The 19,945-nt window shown below is 29.8% G+C and overlaps 2 protein-coding genes across 2 annotated transcripts; both read right to left on the bottom strand.

The window, feature by feature from the left end:
• Positions 1-434: 434 nt before the first annotated feature.
• On the bottom strand, positions 435-5,722 carry LOC124925995 (replication factor C subunit 3). The gene is made up of 11 exons (XM_047466147.1): positions 5,541-5,722; positions 5,333-5,443; positions 5,216-5,248; positions 4,508-4,679; positions 3,891-4,072; positions 3,409-3,545; positions 3,188-3,286; positions 1,492-1,561; positions 1,336-1,410; positions 812-857; positions 435-592 (listed from the first exon to the last, which is right to left on the bottom strand). The coding sequence occupies exons 1-11, from the start codon at positions 5,622-5,624 to the stop codon at positions 534-536; spliced, it is 1,068 nt and encodes a 355-aa protein (XP_047322103.1). The 5' UTR covers positions 5,625-5,722; the 3' UTR covers positions 435-533.
• A 3,371-nt stretch (positions 5,723-9,093) lies between these two features.
• Positions 9,094-9,732, bottom strand: LOC124924605. The gene is made up of 2 exons (XM_047464617.1): positions 9,563-9,732; positions 9,094-9,457 (listed from the first exon to the last, which is right to left on the bottom strand). The coding sequence occupies exons 1-2, from the start codon at positions 9,730-9,732 to the stop codon at positions 9,094-9,096; spliced, it is 534 nt and encodes a 177-aa protein (XP_047320573.1).
• Between the last annotated feature and the right edge of the window lie 10,213 nt (positions 9,733-19,945).

Here is a 19,945-nt window from a genome sequence, read left to right on the forward strand (position 1 = left end):
ATGATTATATAAATCAAAATATTTTTAGTACCATCTTTTAACATATATAACATTATAATCATAAGTCATAACTAATGAATGTCATCTAATTAGCATATTTGAAATATCATCATTTACTCTTCTTTATATGATCTACATACATAAATAAATAAAATTCCAAATATGGCCACTACCTCAATTTCTTAATTATTTTTACGTTTTTTGTTTTATTTTACATATATATACATCATCTACAATAAACTAATATTATGAAAGAAAAACAGTTAATATAAAAATGCAACTAATTATGCAATTGGTTAAGTAATTTAGTTAAGAAGATAATATATCCAAGATAAAAAGGTTCAACATTGCATATGATAATACCAAAAAAACAGAAAATTTTCAGATGCTAAAGAGTTAAGACAATAATTGAATTAAAAGGCTTTAGACATATCCTTGAACCACTACCATTCATTTCAAATGTTGATACCAAAAATATGAAGTTGTGAAAAAGCAGATAAATTTTGCCTAAAAGAAACGAGAAATACTCAAACTTAGCCAAATGTTGCGATTAGGAAACCCTTGTAGATGCTCATGAACTTGGCCACAAATGCTGCAAATATCATAGTATTAAAAGAAAAATTAACATTAGAAAGGTCGATATTAAATATGATAATCTCTCTAACTGTTTTACCTTTCCAATAGTAATAGTAATAATTCTCCTCAATAATACTAATATCATATCAACGTCATTAAATGACACTACTCCTTTTAAAAGCAAAGTGATTTCTTGTAAATATTTAATGAAGACCGAGGGGGTGGGGTTCAGTACCTTCTAGATGAAAGATCGCTTTCTGTCCGAGGCGCATCCTATGTTCCTGAATCATATAAAAGAAAGACAAATGGTTCAACAACTATTATCAAAACAAATTATAAAACTATGTTGAATCTAACAGTGTACAAGGATTTACAAATACTTTAGAGTTGAGTTTTGTAGGGGGGAGAAGAAGCTTAATATATGTTTTTTATTGGGTGAAAGTCTGTAAATAATGAAACACAGTTGAAAACAACATTCATGAAGACAGAAATAAGGGAAACATTGTTAGTTAATTTTGCTGTTGTCAGTACAGTGCATATTATGTAACTTGACATGGGAAAATAAACTAGAAATCCAAATAATCCCAATATCAATCAAGTCATTGATTTTATATTATTTTAAAATATTAAGTATATTTTAGTCATTTAACCCAAATAATCCACTTTTCATCAAACAATATTTTTTTCCAAAATATTATATTATTTCATAAAAAAAGCCTACATCAAACAAGCTTTAAGAATGGCGGAACATTAACATACATAATAGGCCGCCCAGTGACACAGTTCATGTTTCAACTCATCATCCAGTTTCTTCAACAATTCATAGAGCAGCCTCTGCAATCAATTCATTTCATCGTTAGATGGAAGCGATGTGAAGGACAAGATGAAAGAAATAGAGATTCATCATTTACTAACCTTTAAAATAATCTCTGGAGGAATACAATTCACAAGTAACTCGTATAATTTGCCCCTAACCTGAAAAAGCCTGCAACAAAACAGTATTTTAAAAGTGTATATCATAGTAAAGCAAAGACAAATATCATCCATACAATGCTTGAACAATTCTACAAATATATTTCTTTTTTCAGAAAAAAAAATTCAACAAATATTAGATAAACCAACCAAAGAAAGTATGAACGGTTCTACAGCTAGGGTTAAATAGGTCAACAATGATAAAGATATTTGTTGTAACCAAGACAGTAGTATTATTATCTTGATTGAAGAATGCAGCTTTGCATATTAAATTGCATTTTATCAGTACCGTGCTAAACCAAAAGTTGGAAATTGAATGCCAGTGTAGGCATCAGAGACAAACCCTTAAGAAATCCTAGGCAACATTACAAAATTTATGCTTCCTAAAGTAATTCCTAGTGAATTAATCCAATACATTTCCTCACATTTACCATGTATTTGAATATTCTGTAGCAGTTTTATCTCTTACTTTAGTGGCTGATGTTTGACTTTAATCTTGTATACTTGAGAAGTGTAATGCCTGAACATGTAAATAATCTTTTTTTTACAGAGGTTAAGAAAATGAATATATCACTAATGATTGGTTCCATAGAATCCCATGCCATGATATATCATGGAATCTTAACATCCCACGTTTCAAAGGCCAAAACATCCCATGTAAGGCCAGCTCCAAGAAGATGGCTACTCACCATTATCCCTTGAGGTATGCATGTGCAAAAAATTGAGACCAATTGATATAGTTCTTTCCATCGAGTCTAGGAGACTTGATTATTTTGTAATTATACGAGTTTCGGGACAAAATTAAATTCTAAGAAAAATTTAGGTTGTTGATTATAGTATGAAAAGTTGACAAGGTGAACATATATTCTAGCATTAATGCTACCAAATAGATAAATTATAGAGAAAACAGAATAAATGACAACAATGGAAACTGCACTAGTAAAAAGAGATCTCAAGAAGAAACCCTAACTAAGGCTCAATAAAGGGAATGAAAAACAGAAAATAGCTAGGCCTTGTTCATTTTGGTTATTTTGATATTAAATAACCCACCATCCCATTCTACATCCTCCAATCAATCACATCATTCAAATCAACAACCAAAATACCCTCTCTTATTTAAGAAAAAAAAAACTTACATTTTATTATATATATACCCTTAATTTCTTTTTACCCAAAAAAAACCTGAGAATAACTCCAATAACTCGCTTTTCATAACCTCAAACTAACAAGATTATTTGAGAATAACTCCAATAACCCATAAACGAACAAGGCCTGTACCCAAAGTCACACAACAAGGCAACAAAAACAGTTACATAAGAAACAACAAAAAAGTGGCAAAAGTGTATTAAACTAAGAGGATCAGATAGCAGGAACTAATAGCTTAGACTAGTTGTTTACCCACTTCACTCGAAAGGATAAAGCTGCTAACCCCCCAACCCTACTCAGAATTACCTAAATAAAACATGTACTTGTTAAGAATTTGTGACACCAAGACATATTTCAACTCTTCCTATAGTTCTGAAAAGGATAGAGCAAAATACATGTTATTCATAGACTATGAATAAAAAGAATGTACAAAAGACCATTTAATATAAATATCAATGTACTTCTGACTGACAAGAAAATGCGTTCTTACAACCTTTTAGGGCTCTGCTCCTTCATTATATCTGAAGCTATCTCGGAAACATACTCCTCCCAGTCCATCGGTGGGATGGTTTGGTTACTTGTGAAAGGATACCTAAAGTCAAATCAACAATGACAAAGAGAAAATCTATCAAGGGGGAATGTTCGTAATATTGTGCTTATTAATGAAGAAAGTAAAGCAAACTATAAGGAAGCAATTAATGGTGAACACTTAACTGTTGCACCCGGCACGTCTCAAATGCTAGAATAGCCCTTCTTAAATTCCGATTTGACTTCTCTGCTATGCAGGAAGCAAAACCAGATGGAAGTTGCAAACCTTCTTTTTTGCCAATGAATTCCAGTACTCGAATAATCTGTTACATGTTCCACAATAAAAACTTTAAATTAAGTACTGTAATAAAAAAGGAGTCAAGAATTTATAGATTAATAAGTTATCTATAAGAAATTTACACTGATCAGTAAAGAAAAATAGATATCCCAAATAGGGATGACAATTTCAAAACGCCCCAATGAAGCGTTAGGGAAAATTTTAAGTTCCAGGAATGAGGATTGGGTGGGATGAAATATACATGTCCAATGCCCTTCCCCCCATTAATGTCATTTTTACACCATTTTTTCTGCTTCTATTGATTTATTGTATGACATTAAGAGAAACTAATTAGCAAACTATAAGAAGCAATAGGAATAAACAGTACAACCTGTTCCTCTGTTGGTGCTGGGATTCGCATATTCAAGCATCGAGAACGTATTGCCTCAGTAACCTTTGAAGAACTGTTGCAACACAAAATCAACCTACATGATGCACTATATTTCTCCATTGTTCTTCGAAGAGAATATTGAGCTTCTCTAGAAAGCTTGTCAACCTCGTTCAGTATCAACACTAGAGCCAGAAATGATTCAGTGCAATTAGTTCAGTGTAGATAAAAAATCAAACAAATCCTACACAAAGTTCGTTAAATCTTTGTTAATAAAGTATTGAATCATTGAATGGAGTGTGATTAGTGTTAGGACCTCAATACACTAATATAAGCCAAGCCTAAAACAAAATGCTATCATGTCTTCTAAAAACAATAAATTAATCTGGTACATGTCACCTCAAGGAAATTAGAAGTGAAGGTATCACTATAACTACAGTGTCCAATTGTCACAGAAAAGTTGCAATTGCATCATTTTACAAAGTGATCTATTCATCCTTTTCCCCTACTGCAAATGGTCCCAATTCTATTTCATCAAGGGAACTGGAAGGGATGCTGTTAATAGGGGAGGTATCCGCCCGAATCAAAAGAAAGAATAACAATTATAATGAACAACTCACCTTTAAACCCTTTCTTCCCCCCTTTGGTGTCAATTTGTCTGTTATTTGCCATATCTTTAATTACCTCTTGAACGATATATCTATCCTGGAAGCCAGCATCACTGGGATTGAGCTCAATATGATATGTACCCGATAATGTTGTGAGGTCCAAATCAATAGTTCTCGCCCCAGCCTAAAAGGAGACATTTAAATACATAATTAATCATGTTTTTTCATGGCTGTGTTATGTATGGTGTGACAGGATAAGGATATAGCACAATTATGACAATTTTGAGAGCTTCAGTTTAAATTTGAGATTCAGATATTGCAGATGATGAACATATATGAGAGTTTTAATTTAAATTTTCAGATTCCATAATGAACCCATGTATATTTCTTCTTTTACACACCTTCTAAAGAATATAATAATTATGATGTATCAATTCAAATGCAAAAGAAAAAGAAAAAAAAAACTGCATATTACCAAAAACATATACACAAGAAATTGAAGTTCTTTTTAAGTCTTTTTCTTTCTACATTGTACTACAAAAGTAGTCTATGTTTTTATGTTAATAGTTATTGGACATATCTAAGGGCCTCCTTCAGCACAGAGTAAAATCATTCATTTATTAACCTTTGCGTTTTAACCCCTTTAGGAATTCATAACATCATCAATTTATGCATGAATCCAACTGATTTTGCATATATCAAGCAAATAAAATAACTTACATTGATTTTCCAAGTCTTATTCTCCACCTTAACCTGCAAGCAAATCAACGAATAAATAAATCCGCTTTATTCGGATATAATATATATGAAAAAGGTGTGAAATTCAAGTCCAACGACCTTATCTGCACTGGCTCCAAAGAGTTGCCTTAACAGGGCCATGATTAGGGTTTTCTTTCCAGAACCAGGAGGACCAAAGAATAGTAAATGGGGACAATCCTGCTCAGTGACCTGCAAAAGGACAAACATAACCAAAATACTTTTACAGCACAGGAGTAATTAAACTCGAATATCTCTTCTGATAGATCCAGCAGCGAGAGGATCATACCAGTTTTTTTAGATTCTGAGCCACATCCTCGTGCACCAGAACCTTGTCTAGGGCTTTTGGACGATATTTGTCGACCCACAACATCTCAAAGCTGTTCTTGGTCGCGCGGTGAGAAGAGAGAGAGAGAGAGAGAGGGGAAATCAGAAGCGATGGAAACGGCAGTAAGAGACTGAGAGTGGCGGGAAAGATGCAATGTGGGTGTACGGTGCCGCTCTTAAGCGTATAAATTCGATAAATTGCTTATTTGATTCTTGAATTTGGTCAGATTTTAAAAATTGATGCTCCAACTTTTAATTATCTCATAATTCTATATATATTTATATAAATATTTACTCTTCCTAATTATATATACTTATAAGTTGATATATAATAAAATATATCTTTTTATTCTATTTTCTAATTATTTCCTTATATATATAATTATATCAGTTTTATAAATTACTTCATATTTTTATCTATAATTATATGTAAATAATTGAAGCATTCACACATGGGATTGAGGGGAAAAAAAATTTCTCTAAAAATGGGTTTACTGTTGCAATTCATCTTCATATTCCTCTTTCTCAACGCAAAAGGGTTTATCTCAACATGACTCTTCTTCCTAACTATTTCGAACCAAAACGCTACGAAATCACTCCCTTATTTGTACTTTCGAGCCTGAGGTTCAACTTTCGCGAAGCGAAACAAAGATCTTGTCGTCAAAAGTTAGTATGTTCTTAAAGAATGAAACTCTAGGTTGTATTGTAGTTTGTTTTTTAAAAGTATTTAAATCATTATATAAATAATGAAGTCAATAACATATATGAAAACAATGTTTTGTTTTTAGTATGAACATGTTTATAAAACTGAGAACAATATTGCAAATCTTGTTTGTAATGAATATGATACTAATATGATATGTTATTGTTATATAGATGGTTTTTTTTCATGTTTTTACCTTGTCATATTTTGCAGCATTGTCGGTAATTGTGGATATAGTTTCACGAAAAAAATAAGGAAACATATAATGGAGCAATGTCGGTTATATTATGATGTGGTGTCCCTTGCCCATGTGGAGTGCTTTTAAGACGGGAAGAAGATGGGACAGGTATAGCTATGTCGAGGCAAACTAGTAGCATCAATAACTCTTTGAAAAACTTGTTTTTGAAGGAAATTTATCTCATGCTGTTAAAATAATTTAAAATGTTTAGTTTAATGTTGAAATACAATTGATGTTTAAAAACTGAATTATATAAAACAAATACGACTTTTATTAATTGAAAACTTAAATATATAAAGCACATACAACTTTTATTCTTTAAAAACTGGAAAATATATAACAAATTGTCATATAAAACGATTTATACATTCATATGAATGATTTACAAATTCATATAAAACGATTTACACCTCATATAAAACAAAGTATAGACCTGTAATGAGATTTACTTAAGTGTTTTAAAAAATAAAAGATTATAAAAAAATTTGTTAAATTATTTGAATTTGGTCAGATTTTAAAAATTGATGCTCCAACTTTTAATTATCTCATAATTCTATATATATTTATATAAATATTTACTCTTCCTAATTATATACTTATAAGTTGATATATAATAAAATATATCTTTTTATTCTATTTTTTTTATTATTTCCTTATATATATAATTATACCATTTTTATAAATTACTTCATATTTTTATCTATAATTATATATATATATGATAGGATCGGTGGCATCAATAGAGATAGAGGTCTAACTATTGATGACAACTTCTTACAAAAACGATTTGATAGAAATCCTGTTAGGGATTTATATCACTTTTTATTCTTCACAAACCCTTGTAAACTCTTGAATCGATTCAAGTGCGGAAACGTTTGCTTATGTTTGAAACTAAGAACCAATGAAAGAGAACATGACAAAATGTAAAAGACGCAATAGGTTGTTTATGGATATTCAGAGCAAACTCTCCTACGTCATCCCTTTTTCCAACCACCGGAAGGATTCACTATACTTTTCTTTGAATCAAATACAGTTTCAGTGCTAGCTAACTGTTGAACAAAACAGACTCTATTCAACTTACAATATGTTTAAGAATATCACTCAGCTAGACAATACTTTGATTCTAACTCTCTCTTGATGTACAAACTCAGTAAACAAATAAGTAATTCGTAAGATAGCGTGTAAGTGCGGCAGCTCGTCCGTTGTCTTTAAAGATCTTTAAATAGAGAGCATGTACCAACGGTCGAATCTTCTGCATTGAAACGTGGCAAGCACCCATTGGAAAGCCTCCATAGTACACGAGTACAGCAGACTCTGTGCACAAAGATCATGGCCGTACCAATCTGGTAGTGCGCCGAATATTCTTCTAGGATTGTCCTGCAAGGAATAAGTAGTGGAAAGAATATTTACTTACGTGGCATTCATTCATTGGATGCAACTAACTGTCGTACTGATCTACACGGATGAGTGGAGCAGGAGTAGTGTACAACTAGTTGATCGTGGGTAGATGGATGATGACTTCAAGCAACTGCTGAAGCAAGACATTAGACGTGCTCCATTAGACTACCAAGTCTAATGAAGTTAGACACCCACATCTAATAGATGGATCCATTAGACGACACGTCTAACTACTGTCACTTCAGACTAGTTTGAAGGAGTTAGACGCCCTACATCTAACTTTCATCTGTTAGACTGTACGTCTAACTACGTATCTGTTAGACTACACGTCTAACTACCTATATGTTAGATTGCACGTCTAACTACGTATTTGTTAGACTACACGTCTAACTACGTATCTGTTAGACTGTAGTCTAACTACGTATCTGTTAGACTGCACGTCTAACTACGTATCTTTTAGACTACATGTCCAACTACGTATCTGTTAGACTGCACTTCTAACTACGTATCTGTTAGACTGCACTTCCAACTACGTATCTGTTAGACTACAAGTCCAACTACGTATTTGTTAGACTGCACGTCCAACTACGTATCTGTTAGATTGCACGTCCAACTACGTATGCACGTCAAACTACGTATTTGTTAGACTACACGTCTAACTACGTATCTATTAGACTGCACGTCTAACTACGTATCTGTTAGACTGCACGTCTAACTACGTATCTATTAAACTGCACGTCTAACTACGTATCTATTAAACTGCACGTCTAACTATGTATCTATTAGAATGCATGTCTAACTACATATATATTAGAATGTACGTCTAACTGTCAATACGTCTAATAAGCTTATTTCAAGATCAGTCTAACTTAGCATGTTTCGATGCACCTGCACAAAAACAATTAGACGGCTTAGTTTCATTCTTATTTAAGTTTTAAACACGTTTATCATCAAAATACCGTTAGTCAAAATAATTTTCCCCAACAATTTTCCCATTTTTTATGATGTTAAAACTTTGCACAATTAATTAGATAAGATTAGTACCCATCAAATTAAAGTAAGAATGATACTTGTTTGCAAACTACACAAATAAGTTCCAAAGACCAATATTCCAAAGACCAATATTCCAAAAACCAAGTTCAGAAACCAACAAAAGATAGTTTAAAGGAGATGAGATTATTGTTCTTTCCTTTTCACGTTTGGGTATGCAAACCCTTCACCAGTCAAGAGGTTTTGAAATGGAGGGAGAGTACGGCCACCACGACCACCGCTTCCACCACCACGGTCGCCGCTTCGACCTCCACCTCTTTTGATTGGTCTGCAACCTCCTTCATCAACGAGTTTTCTTTTGGATCTGGTGCATGTCGAAACACCTCCTCTACTGCTTCCACTGCCTCTTGAACTTCCTTCCCCCCTTTTAACATTATCAACGTCATGGGAAATAAGGTTTTTCTCTTTATTAAGAGCAACTTCAGCATTTTTAACGGCTTGAATCTGTTTTGCAAAGGAAACAGCTTGTTCCATTCGCTCAGCATCAACTCTGTTCATATGATTGGTTAACTCAACCATTTAACCTTGAACCATATTCACTCCAGCCATAACTTCTTGATGAAGATCAATGTTGAATTCCATTTCACAATCAAACCTTTCGGACTGCCGTTTGAAAAAGTTCTTTTCAAATTTGGAGTAGGGGTTGTTGAGGACGTTAATCTCATACGTGTTCCTCTTCATGGTCTTCTCCATTTCTTTATGAGTTTCAAGAAGAGAGGCAAATTCCTTCTTGTTTGATCTTTGACTCTTTTCGATACTTATCATTTTTTATTGCAAGTCCAAAACATTCTTCTGAAGAGTGCTCATCATTTTTGCCATAGATTTTAACAGCTTTGCTCATCCAACGGATGTTCCTTCATTTGATAACACTTCATGAGAGTCGGCAGGAGCAGTTTGAATTGGACTGACATGAGTGTGAACCTGCGACGACTACTCTGATTCATCCGCCTCAGAAGCATCTTTAGACTTATCTTCATCTCCTAGAATATCTTTACATACCTTGTGAATCTGATCAGAAGGTCTGTCTGAGTGAAGAGGAAGGTCAACAATCTTCTCATAAATATTCGCAGCTGTAATTTCTAGAGTTGGTCGAGGAATCACTTTAAGACTTTCTAATGACGTATCATTGTTGTCTTGTTCCCCCTCAGTGGAAGAACTCTTATCAAATTCATTTTCTTTTGAGGGTTCCCCCTTAGAACGTGGAGATGCCTCTATTTCAAGAACAAGGAAAACCAACGCATCTGCTTCTTGAATAACATTCGGTTGAACAAGTTCGACATTGATCTCTTCTTCTTCAATGATTGGATCATGTTGAACTGGATCCGAAGTTTGTTCAAATCTGGGTTGAGCCAAAAGGCGTTTTTCTTCAACAGACAAATTCCTCAGTTCAATGAGATGAGCAGCGGCTTGCTCATCTTCCGGTAGAATCAGGTTATTGTCATCAGAAAGTTGCATTGGATCGTCTTCGTCGGAAGAATTACCAAACAGATTCACCCCTGAGCAGTCGGCTTCATGAACATATCTGAGGAAAATTAAGATATAGTCCTGCATGATTTCATTAAGTTTCTTTAAGGCCTTCTCCTCTGCATCAACATTCTTTTCCATTGGATTGAAATTAGATTTTCTTGCTTCGAGCACTGGAAAAAAGAGCCCGATCTCTGAGATTGGCTTCAACCAGCTCCTTTCTCTTTAGAGCTTCATATACCTCAGAAGTTTTAGCCCATTTCAGGACTCGCTTCTCTATGTTGAACAACTTCAACATTTCTCGCTTATACCTTTTCCTTTGATGACCTGATCATATCTGTTGGACATCCTGTTCATAACCCACGTATCGAAGATGTTAATCTTCGCAACAGCTTTCACGTTGGCTTAATCCATCATCAAGTTCACTATACATATTGCCTCTGAAAACTCTTCACTGGATTCGGTTGCGAGGGCCTTGCCTTTTCTAATAACCTCAACAGGTTTTGGAGTAGGCCTCGGTTCTCCAATAATGAATATGACACTAATATGATATTGTTATATTAATAGAGACGAATACATGTGTGAGCTGAGGTAAGCCCACCAAAAAAATATAATTTTGTTTGTTAAGAAGCTTGATGATGGCCATGAACTCATGATAATTATCCGTGTTGATAGAGAGAAGAAGACAGTAATTTTGTATTGTTAATTAGCTCTAGATGTACAACTCTCTCTCTCCAATATTAAAATATAATTTACTATTTTTTCTTTACTCTATCTCTATTTTTATTTATTCTTTATCTTAAGTCTTAATATAATTTATTATTTTTTCTTTTACTCTTTCTCTATTTTTTATACTTATTTTTGATCTGAAGATATATTAAGTCTTTTAATTTTTAATTTATATATAATTTTTTATAATGAAGTTAAATTATCACAGTGAAAAGTTAAAAGTTTATTCAAATAATATAGGATAATTGAGATTTTTTATGTCTATATTGGTTAAGATGATATTTAAAGATAAATAGTGTGAATAATTTTTATTTTCATATAAATGATGTTCTAAATGGTAAATAATTTTATTTTTGTAAAAACTTTTTATATTTAAGACAAACAAAATCATTATTTATTATTTTTATTAAATATTTAGCCTATTTATTTATAAATTTAAAACTGTTAAAGAGTTATTATTATTATTATTATGTGGCATTAGGTGAGCAGAAAACTAAATTTTGGTTGGTATATAAAGTTTATAATTTTATTTAAAATGGTTAATTTAATCGAAATGTTGTTTAAACGAGTTTTTGTGTATAATTTATCATTTTTTAAGAATAATTCTATCATATTATATTCATATATGCAATTTTTTTTTGTAAACTTATGAAAATTTCTTGAACTAAATGTGTTATTTATTTACTTTAGCAATACAACAATTGAAAGTTCCAGTAAAATGAAAGATGTCTCTCTTGTTTATGGTTGGACACTTAATATTGAATTGTATTTAATTAAAAAAAAAATTAAATTATTTGAACATTATAATATAATAGTTTGTTATATATATCATTGACACATATCATTTAAGTCCACCCCAAATTTCCCAAATTTAGTTTTTGGGTCCGTCCTTAATTATATATATATATATATATATATATAATATGGTTATGATGTGGTGTCTCTTGCCCATGTGGAGTGCTTTTAAGACTGGAAGAAGATGGACAGGTCTAGCTATATCGAGCCAAACTAGTAGCATCAACAACTCTTTGGAAAACTTGTTTTTGAAGGAAATTTATCTCATTTAAGTCGATAAGCTGTTAAAATAATTTAAAATGCTTAGTTTAATGTTGAAATACACTTGATAATGTTTGAAAACTGAATTATATAAAGCAAACACAACAATTATTAATTGAAAACTGAAATATATGAAGCACATACAACTTTTATTCTTGAAAACTGTAAAATATACAACAATATTGACATATAAAACGATTTACACATTCATATAAAATGATTTACAAATTCATATAAAACGATTTACACCTCATATAAAACAAAAACAAAGTATAGACCTGTAATGAGATTTACTTAAGTGTTTTAAAAATTAAAAATTATAAAAAAATTGTTAAAACATTTAAAATGCTTGGTTTAATGTTCAAATACAACTTATAATATTTGAAAACTGAATTATATAAAACAAATACAGCTTTTATTAATTGAAAACTAAAATATATAAATCAAATACAACTTTTATTCCTTGAAAACTGAAAAATATATAACAAATTGTCATATAAAACGATTTACACATTTATATAAATGATTTACAAATTTATATAAAATGATTTACACCTCATATCAAACAAAGTATAGACTTGTAATGAGATTTACTTAAGAGTTTTAAAAATAAAAGATTATAACAAAAATTGTTAAATCATTTAAAATTCTTAGTTTAATATTCAAATACAACTTATAATGTTTGAAAACTAAATTATATAAAGTATATACAACTTTTATTGATTGAAACTAAAATATATAAAGCAAATAAAGTTTTTTATTGCTTGAAAACTGAAAAATATATAGCAAATTGTCATATAAAACTATTTACACCTTTATATAAAACAATTTACACTTTCAAATAAATCATAGTATAAACATGTAATGAGATTGTTTAAGTGCCTTAAAAATAAAAGATTATAACAAAAGTTATTAAAATCATTTAAAATGATTGGTTTAATGTTCAAATACAACTTATAATTTTGAAAATTGAATTATATAAAGTAAATACAACTTTTATTGATTGAAACCTGAAATATATAAAATAAATACAACTTTTATTTCTTGAAAACTAAAAAATATATAACAAATTGTCATATAAAACGATTTATACCTTCATATAAATCGATTTACACATTTATAAAGAATAATACATACATGTAATGATATTTACTTAAGTGTTTTAAAAATAAAATATTATAACAAAAGTTGTTAAAATCATTTAAAATTCTTGATTAAATGTTCAAATACAACTTATAATGTTTGAAACTGATATATAAAGTAAATACAACTTTTATCTACTCCGCTAATAATGTAAGCAGATACAACTTTTATCTACTCCGTTAAGGCTGATTTTGTGTCCGCAATCGTGTATTTCTATTTGAATTTGTAAGTTGGTAGTAACAACCTTGCGAATAATGAAGTGAATTTCTCTTGAAGAGCGGCATTTCCAATCCACCATTTGAACGCTCCGTAGTTGGGTGTGTCGATTAAGAAATCGTTTGTGAGTGGATCGAATAGAATTGTTGTTTGAAGGCCTTCAATATTTGAACCTTCAAACAAAAAAATATAAGATCATGTAGTGTTTTTCTAACAACATTAATATCAAAAATAGATAGTCATAAAAAGAAGATGAGACTACCATGATAAAGTTCAGTTATGGCAAAACAACCCAAATATACTCTATATTGTTAATTCCTTCAAAAGTACTTTTTCACAATGCATTTTAGTTCCCAAGTTAAGAACCGAACCTCCTCGTAAACTCCATAAAAAGATAATGAGTTTTCAAATAATCATCTAAACACATTATAAAATCCACCATAAACAAGCCTCAACAAGATCATAATTAAACTCTAATTTACAATGATTTAAGTGCAATATTCTTCGATATAATCTCATAGCCTAGAAAACAATGCCACAAAGAAGGGGAGCCTAAATCTAATGTTAAATATATCTCAACCACTACAATCACATATTTCTTCATAATTTGACATGATGAAGAATGAAAACTTCTCCTACATAGTTATCTAGTACCATATATATGTTAGGTCTTATTATGTTAAAAGTTTAAAAAAACGATAATGAATCTATCTTGACAAAGTTTTGTTCATTAAAAAAGCAATTTGAAATATAAATGTGTAGAAAATATTTAAGATATCGTTTTCCATGCAAATAAACATTTAGAGAAATAATGGAAGATCAACCAGAATAGAAGAAGAAACGCGAGCAAAAGGAAGAGACAAGACCAAACGAAGAGACATGACTAGTATGGAGAGAAACTATTTTCCAATGGGCGGAAAACCATATTTCATTGTTGTTTTTTTCTTCTGTCATTTCTTCCCTCCCTGTGTCAGTCGCTGCCCTATCATTCCTCTAAAAAAAAGTTATCTCTCCCCATAATTATAAAAAAATATTCTCTCTTTATTTATATCTTAATATAAAATATTTATAATATATATTCTATTTTCTCATAATTATATATAATAAAAATTACATATATATATATATTATTAGTTTGATCAATTATTTATATTTTTATCATATTCTCCTAAATAAAAAATAAAAATAAAAAATAAAAAATATTTTCTTCTTTATTAATTTATATATATATAGAGAGAGAGGAGTGATAGAGAGAAGAAATTTGGTGAGGGAATTTGGTGAGGGAATGACTTGCATCACCATTGGTTCCATTGGTTAGAAAATGTAAAAGTGGGAGGAAAGAGAAAAGAGAGAAAACAGAGAAATTATTTGATTTTTTTAGCGAAATTATGTCAAGTCATTCCCTCACCAAATTCTCTCACCAAATTCACTCACCAAATTCTCTCACCTAATCATTTCTCATATATATATATATATATTTATATAATTTCTCTTATTTTTTATTTTAAATATAATATATATATAATGATATATATATATATTATTAAATGTAATTTTTAGCTTAATATTTTTAATTAATATTATATTAAATATTAAAAAATAATATATTTTTTAAGTAGAGATGTGTATTATTTATCAACTAATAAGTTATAAATTTTATTTTTATATTACATGTATTTCTATTATTATTAAATTAATAAATGAAAATAGATATGTAGATATTATAATAATGTTTTAATTATTTGTAATTTTGTATCACATGATATTAGAAAATGCTATTTTTTTTTTAAATTTTTACAAATTAATTATAAATAATTGAAAATATTATATTTGTTATGATTTTATTGTTAATACTATTATTTTATTTGTTAATATAGATAATAAATTGTATAGTATATTTATTTAATTTTATATAAATTTAATTTATTTATTTCTTTAATAAATTCAATTAAAATTAAATGTGTGAAAAAAAAGTATAAAAATACATAAATTGAAAAATTAAACTATAAATAAATGTTAACTTATTTATTATATATATATATATATATATATATATATATAGATATAGATATATAGATATAGATATAGATATAGATATAGATATAGATATAGATATAGATATAGATATAGATACGTTAATAAAAAAAATACTTATTTTACTAAATATAAAATTATTTATCTAAAATAAAATTTATAATTTTATTTTCATTATATAATATAATATAGAAGAATGATAAGGGTAGTGTTAGGATCGGGTAAAACAATAGCAGGGGTGAATATTTTTAAAGTCAATATGACACTTTCAATTTAATTTTAATACAGTTAGAGATGAGAATATGTTTTTATTCTTCACATATATTTGCAAGCTCTTGAACGGATTCAAGTGCAAAAATGCTTGCTCGATTTGAAGCAGCAGATAAACAGTTGGAAGATGCAGAAAAGAAATAACACAATGAGTTTTATGCATGTTTGAAGATAAAACTCATATGTCACCCATTCTTCTATTTCTAGAAGGTTTTTCACTAGAAGCTTTGATTCGTATAGAAACTACACAAACCTAGTCAGAAACACAAGACTTAACAACTGATTGTTTCTGAACTAGCTATCACTTTGTTGAACATTCAGCCTCTATTCAACTTACAATACTGATGATACAATCAAGTAATACAGTAAAACAATAGTTTAATTTAGCTTAGTCAATTACAAAATGATCTTAGAGAAAGTAAACACATAGAGATTAATAATTCGTAATTTGTGAGAGTCAAGAAGTCAAGAAATCGAGAGATTCGTTGTTGTACTCTGATCACCTTCTATATTGAAGTCGGGCAACGATCAGATTTGTCTATTGGATACGTGTCAGCTTTCCGTTGGATGTACGCTAAGTGTATAGGATCGTACACAAGAATATATTCATTGAATCGTGGTGTACTGGAAGGTACAATGCGGGCTAAAGGAATAATCAAGTATTATGACAGTTAAGCGTTGAAAGTTGACTTGACAGACGACTAATGGCGAGCATTACTATTCGTTGTGTTGATCAGCTTAAGCAGATATGTGGATGCTTCTTCAGACGGTTGCTAAAGCAAGGCGTCTTCTCACGCTTCTTTAGACGGCTACTGAAGCAAGGCGTCTATTCGTGCACTTCTTCAGACCAGAGAAGTAGGACGTCTGCTCATGCACTTCTTCAGACTAGGGCGCCTGATGAAGTAGGACATCTGCTTGCACACTTCTTCAGACTATGGCGTCTAATGAAGTAGGATGTCTACTCGTGCACTTCTTCAGACTAGGGCATCTGATGAATTAAGACGTCTACTCGCGCATTTTTTCAGACCAGGGCGTCTGATAAAGTGGGACGTCTGCTCGCACACTTCTTCAAACTAGGGCGTCTGATGATGTAGGACGTCTGCTCACGCATTTCTTCAAACTAGGGCGTCTGATGAAGCAATATGTTTTCTCGCACTTTTTCAGACTAACACGTCCGTTGAAGCAAGACGTCTTCTCGCGCTTCTTCAGACTAACACATCTGTTGAAGCAAGACGTCTTCTCGCGCTTCTTCAGACTAACATGTCTGTTGAAGCATGACGTCTTCTCGCACTTCTTCAGACTAACATGTCTGTTGAAGCAAGACGTCTTCTCGCGCTTCTTCAGACTAACACGTCTATTGAATCAGGATGTCTTCTCGCGCTTCTTCAGACTAACACGTCTGTTAAAGCAATACATCTTCTCGTGCGTCTATTGAAGCAAGACATCTTTTCGCGCTTCTTCAAACGTACCTACACAAATACAATTTACACAACTTAGTTTTGTTCATTAACACATCATTAAAACTATGACGTATTGATTTAAGCTTATCCACATAATTTCATTTAAATCAATTAAAGCATTTTTCCTTAATTATTTATTTCTTTAATAATTAATTTTTCTTTTTATTTATTTAACTCAATCTAACAATTTTTCCCTTTTTGCTTATGTTTAATTAATATTATTTTACCCCATTTATAATAATATTATTATTTTATAATATTATTAAAATAATATTTTGAATTTTATAATTCAAAATAATATAAGGAGAAGTTAAAATCAAATTAGAGCTAATTATTGTGATAATTAAATTCTAATTAGAAAAATTAATTAAAAATCCAAAAATAATTTGAGGTTAAAATATTGTATTTATTTTACCTAATTAAACCCAAAAAAAGGATAAAATAATTTAAGTATGATTTTAAACATAAATTATGTATAATTTATGGTTTAAAACAATTAAATAAATACCCCAAAATGCCAAAAAATTAAATAAATAAATATAATTTTTATTATGTTATCAAAAATATTTTGTGTATTAATTTTGTGAAAAAAAACGTAATAAAGGGTTAAAGTTTGATTTCAAATAACCTTTTTATTATGAATTAAACTGATGATCCTGTGTGACAGAAATTATGTTTAAATATTGCAGCAGAATTCATGGCCATCAGATGAGCGCCTAGGCATCATCAACGCCTTAAACGCTTTCATGCATCTAAATGTAACGAATGATGCGCGCGCCCGGGTTTACACCCAATCAACTAACGGGGACGCTAACCCCATTAGCCCAAACATCCGATCGCTGATCGCTAAATATAAAAGCATTTAGCCTAATTTAATGTGTTATTGGAGGGTTGATTTTGAAATAATTTTAGATCACATATTTTCAAATATATATATATATATATATATATATATATATATAAAATAATGTTGTCTGGATTGCCGGATCGAGAGGTCTGTGCTTAATTTGGATATATATGTCAGAATAAATGTATACTTAGTCGGATTGTGAGTTGACCCCCTTCCCCCATAAACTTAAAATGGTTAAAAATAAAATTAAAAATACTATAGGTATATTTTGAATTTGCCACCTATCCAAACAATGACAATCCTTTAACCAATTATATTTTATATTTTAAATTTTAAATTTAACACCAAATTTGATTAACGACGGACATTCTTAAAAATATAAGTTTAACTTCTTAACTAACTAATAAATATATATATATATATATGAAGATGTTTATTGGAAAATAAATATGTGACGAGATATGTAAGAAGATAAGTTGTTTTACCGAAATGAATAAAATGTGGGATGATAGTGTTTTATTTTTTTATTTTAATATATTATTTATAATTTATTAATAATTTTAAACATTAAATATATATTATTATATTTTTTTTATTTATATTTGTGTCCGTTTGAATTATACGAGAAAATACATACCAAAAAATCTAAATAAGAAGGTGATGATACAGACGTACAGTGATGTATTCTTTCAAATTTATTTTCAAAAGTACAAATATAATGCTATTCAAATATGACAGGACACCTTTTCTTAAAAAATAGAAGTTAAAATAGTACTCTGTCCACTAAATTAATGAAAAGAGTCGTCCTTCTATATTCTGTCATACTCTTCCAAATCTTTATCCGAAAAGAATAAACGTGGAGATTTTTATTATTATTATTTTTTTTTTTTGTAAAAGCTACTCCACATGAAATACACTTTCAGATTAAAATATTCACTTTCCAATTGGTTATCCAAACATTTATCCATAAAATTATCTCTTAGAAATTAACTATACGTGATATATTAGAATATATTCTATATCCTATAAACTTGTTGCCTTTCATAATCATAGAAATGTGCAAATGAGCTCAGCAAAATATCTGGCATAGAGAAGTCCGAGAGGATATGTTTTTGTAATTTATGGGAACAATTTCATATTTCTATGATATTTGATCTGACATATACACTTGTTTAAATGTTCATTTTGATGTTTGTAATATTCTTTATTAGAGATCAAACTGTGTGAAAATTATTTAAATTAATTGTGTGAAGAAAATTAATAGGGGCGTTCGGTTTGAAGGTTGGAATTGGAATTAGAATAGGAATGAGTTTTTTAGCAGGTTCAAAATGATTTAATCATTCAAATATTGTTGTATAGTCGATAAGTTGAAATTATGTATGATTACCAATATTGATATTTAGTTTACTAAAAATTTAAAAATATAAATGTAACAAAAATTAAATTTACATTTAAAAATAAATATGATAATTCTATTCATTTTTTTTATTATATATTTTTACACTAAAATTACTTTATGGTATTTTGAAGAATTTTTTTAGCATAATATTTTGTCAATTTCATATTACAAAATACATAGTAATATTCAACTAAATCTAAAATACTTGCACAAAACATTATAGTATCATTTTATTTAATTCACAATATTATCTAAATATTTGGGAAGTATATTGGTATAGGGTATAAGATATAGAGGGAGATAATTGATAACTTAATTATTAATGAACTTTCTTTATTAGAAAAACTGGGAAAAAAA

The sequence above is a fragment of the Impatiens glandulifera genome, chromosome 2 (assembly GCF_907164915.1).
Source record: "Impatiens glandulifera chromosome 2, dImpGla2.1, whole genome shotgun sequence".
Classification (NCBI taxonomy): domain Eukaryota; kingdom Viridiplantae; phylum Streptophyta; class Magnoliopsida; order Ericales; family Balsaminaceae; genus Impatiens; species Impatiens glandulifera.